General features: G+C 33.7%; 1 protein-coding gene across 1 annotated transcript in view; it reads right to left on the bottom strand.

Annotated features, from left to right (window-relative positions):
• LOC106880557 (receptor-type guanylate cyclase Gyc76C-like) overlaps positions 1-2632 on the bottom strand; it is a 105609-nt gene extending 102977 nt beyond the window's left edge. The window contains exons 1-2 of the mRNA XM_014930548.2: positions 2581-2632; positions 1731-1809 (exon numbers count right to left, since the gene is read on the bottom strand). Coding sequence (XP_014786034.2) covers positions 1731-1809; positions 2581-2632 — 131 coding nt within the window. The remainder of the gene's footprint in view (positions 1-1730; positions 1810-2580) is intronic.
• Between the last annotated feature and the right edge of the window lie 1810 nt (positions 2633-4442).

Genomic DNA, 4442 nt, shown 5'->3' with positions numbered 1-4442 from the left:
TAGGTAGATGGATAGATAGACTGATAGATAGATGGATAGGTAGGTAGATAGATAGATAGATAGATAGGTAGATAGATAGATATATAGATAGAGAGATAGATAGATTGATAGGTAGATGGATAGATAGGAAGATAGATAGATAGATAGATAGACAGATAGACTGCTAGGTAAATGTATAGATAGATAGATAGATAGATAGATAGATAGATAGATAGATAGGTAGATGGATAAATAGATAGATTGCAAGGTAGATGGATAGATAGACTGATAGATAGATGGATAGATAGATAGATAGGTAGATTGATAGGTAGATGGATAGATAGATAGATGGATGGATAAACAATTAGAAATAATGAGACTGGTTGAAACTAAAACAAAAATAACGAGCAATCATATTGATAGCTTCAAATTTGCAAATGTCCTCTGGCAAAACAACTTTTCCCCGGATCTCAGGAAAGAACAACAACAACAACAACAACAACAACAACAACAATAATAATAATAATAATAATGATGGAATCACCATCACAGGTTACACGCAAGGTTTTCATAACACTGGAAATCGTCAGTAAAGAACAAACTAGATTCTTCCAAAATATAATCAACCGTTTCCATTGAACAGGTAACCTATATTTTCCAGTTTCTCTGTTGTTGTTGTTGTTGTTGTTGTTGTTCTTGTTGCTGTTGTTAATGCTATAACAGCCTAATATCAGATACACAATATTATCAATAACTGTGCTGAATAATATCTCGTGATGTTTCATAAAAACTACGATGGGAACTTGGCGATTTCTATTAGGGATATTAAGAATGGAGGTAACATCTACAGAATTCCAACGTGATTATCAGAGGAAAATGTATGGAAAAAGAAGAAAAAAATAAAACTAAACAAACAAAACAACTGATTATAAAATCGTCACTTGTTTACATAAATACGTATTTATGTGGAAATTTATAGCAAACTACTGTACGAAAACTTTTCGACTCCATTATCCTCCCCTACAAAATAATAGCTAAAGCTGCAATTGGCATAATTTTCACGTCTGGCTGTCTGCATCTATTATATATATATATATATATACATACATACATAAACATATATACATATATATACATATATACATATATATATATATATGCATATACATATATATATACATATATATATGTGTATATATATATATATATGTATATACATATATATATATGTATATTTATATATCTATATATATAATATATATAAGTATATGTATATATGTATATGTGTGCGTGTGTGCACATACGTACAGACGCATACATATAATATTTACATATCCATATCCATTTATATATACATATAAACACAATATACATGCATGTAAGTACAAAGTGTGTATAGTATACATGTATATATGTGTGTATGTATGAGCAATTTGCACATATTTATATATATATGTATATATATGTATGTATGTATGTATATATATATATATATATATATATATATATGTCTACGTGTAAGCATGTATATGCATATGTGCACGTGTTTGTCTCTTACGAATATTACACATAAACACTTATATATATAAATTCTTCATACATATTCACGCATATGTATATGTATGTATATCCATAATTCAACACTTACAAATTGCATGCATCTACTCACATACACACACAAAGACACACACACAGAGTTATTTATCGAATGCTTGTAGTTTGAGCGTAATTGTAGAAGTATATAGACTTACTTGTATAGAATTATAAATATCACGATTGTTAACACAGATACACCGCCGAAAACGCTGAGAATAATTACCGCTGTATCATCTAGATTAAAGAGACAGAGAGAGAGAGAACATAGAAATAGAGTGTAATAATAATACTGATAATAATAATAATAATAATAATAATAATAATAATAATAATAATAATAATAATGGGAATAATGACTATGGTGGTGATGATGATGACAACAAAAATAACAAATACAACAACAATATCAACAATAATAAAGATAAAAATTTAAAATAAAAACATTAACAATGGTAATAAAATTAATAGTAATATTAATAACAACAGCAACAATATCAACAACATTAGTAATGATTTCAAAATTTCGCACAAAGCCAGCAGTTCGGTGGGTGTGGTGGGAGTGAGTCGACCCCAGTGTTCAGCTGGTACTTAATTTATCGATCTCGAAAGGTAAAGGGTAAAGTTTGGACTCCAACTTTGAACTATCAACAGACGAATTGCGGAACCAGCACGAACTACATCACTTACTCAGACCGCTACTATCTATACGTAGTGGTCGAGTCCATTCTCGCCAGAGGAAGTCATACTCTCACACAACAACAACAGCAACAGTGGAATTTTCTGGACATGAAAAAAATCCTGAAATCCTGGTTTAATAGCCTCTCATCATCACACCGCCACGTAATAATATGTTTCTCTGATATCATTAGAAAACTTGGAAAGACACCTCCCCACCCAGACTGGCTCACTTTATAGATAACATACCTACTCCCTGAAACGAGTGACACAAAACCCTCAAGAAACTACAGGCCAATCACTTGTTTAGCTAGCATGTATAATACTTACTTCCATCCTCACCGAGAGGCTGTACCAATTTCTCGATCAAATCTACACCCATCCTTTTGAATAGAGGATGCAAAAGAAAGTCAATCGTCTGCAAAGACCAGCTATTAATAAACTGTATGGCACTCGAAAATTGCTTATTGAAAAAACGAAATCTTGGCACGGCAACAGTGACACACAGATGTGGAGAGAAAAGAATGAAATGTCCAGAAGAGAAAGATAAAGAGGTACAAACGAATGCAAAATAGTGACGACAGGAACAGGGAGATCGACAGACAGATAGTCATATGTTTGGCTGCACAGCAATATGATTTGTTGATGTTGTTGTTATTGTTGTTGTTGTTGTTATTGAATGAGAGAGCAGTGCATGCCTTCAAAGTGACACTGGAGTAAAAAATACGAAGCCCAGTATCGTAAGGTGTTTGACAAAAGTCAGCGAAAAAGTTTAAGACAAGCCAAGCAAGAAAGCTCGCAGGAAATGTCGAGACACTGGAAAGAAAATCTATTGCATGGGCTGGGAAGCTGATGTAGATATGAGAAGAACCCCTAAGTGGCTGCAGAGCACTGGCTTGAAAGCCAAAACAGAACTTGAGAGCATTCACCATATTGTTGCTAGTTGCTCAGTCCTTGCTCCTACAGAATGTAAAACCAGATATGATCGAGTGGGCCAATAATTGCACTGGAGTATATACCATCGCTATGGTATCAGTATGAACACCATACACAGCAAGTCATTGAGGGTGGGGATGTTACCAGCCCATGGGATTATGAGATACATACAGACAGGCAAATAAATGCTGACAAACCAGGCATCATCAACATCACCATCAAAAGCATAAGACAAAAATTGATATTGACGTCGCCAACTAAGAGAAACATTCCAGTAAAAAAATTTGAAAAACTATCGAAACACAAGGACCTCGAGATTGAAATATTTAGAACGTGGCAATTAAAAACCAAAAGCCTCATTGATGTTGTGGGTTCCCTGAGAATGATCAAGAATGTTACCCCTCCCCCAAATTTCCCCCAAGTATTGGGCTTCATATATTTGCACCCCAGTGTCACTAAGATGGCATACACTGCTCTCTCTCACTCAATAATAATAATAATAATAATAATAATAATAATAATAATAATAATAATAATAATAATAATAATAATAATAATAATAATAATAATAATAATAATGATAATAATAATAATAATAATAATGTGTTATCATGTACGTTGTTTTGTCTTGGTATAAAAGATGGGCTACAGCAAATATTCTGCTTAATATCACAGATTTGCTTGTCAGTTGTTTGAACTTAACCAGTTGAGCATGTCCCTTAGTCGCTGACGATATGTGCATCTATGATCATGAGCAGAAGTAGTGGGGGAGCATCATAGCATGTGTTGAAAGGAATACTTTGGGGTTTGGATAATTCACATTGGGAAACATGGGTGTTTCGTTCAACATCTCCAAACAACCCTTATTCAGGAACCTTTTGAACTCGACCCGAAGAAAATTCTAACTGGGCCCCACCTGCGAGGTCATGCACTGTTTATCTTGATATGAGATCACCATGTCACGTACATATGGTTGTGATGCATGTGCCTGGTGTACCCTTATCAGACGGGTAGTCATGATGGGTATATTGGGCTTCATATATTTACACCCCAGTGTCACTTAGATGGCATACACTGCTCTCTCACTCAATAATAATAATGATAATAAAACATTCAGATAAATACGTAAGAGAAACACCAACTTTTCCAACAATCTGAAAATAGCATTACTAGGTACCACGCACTTCCTACGCAAAACTCTTTTAATACAGTGAAAATAAGGACATCAAAACAAACTACAGCACATAGCGAAGGCG

The sequence above is a fragment of the Octopus bimaculoides genome, chromosome 22, assembly GCF_001194135.2.
Source record: "Octopus bimaculoides isolate UCB-OBI-ISO-001 chromosome 22, ASM119413v2, whole genome shotgun sequence".
In the NCBI taxonomy this organism is placed as follows: Eukaryota; Metazoa; Mollusca; class Cephalopoda; order Octopoda; family Octopodidae; genus Octopus; species Octopus bimaculoides.
Note: the sequence above shows the minus strand (reverse complement) of the source record. Positions and strands in the feature narration are given on the sequence as shown.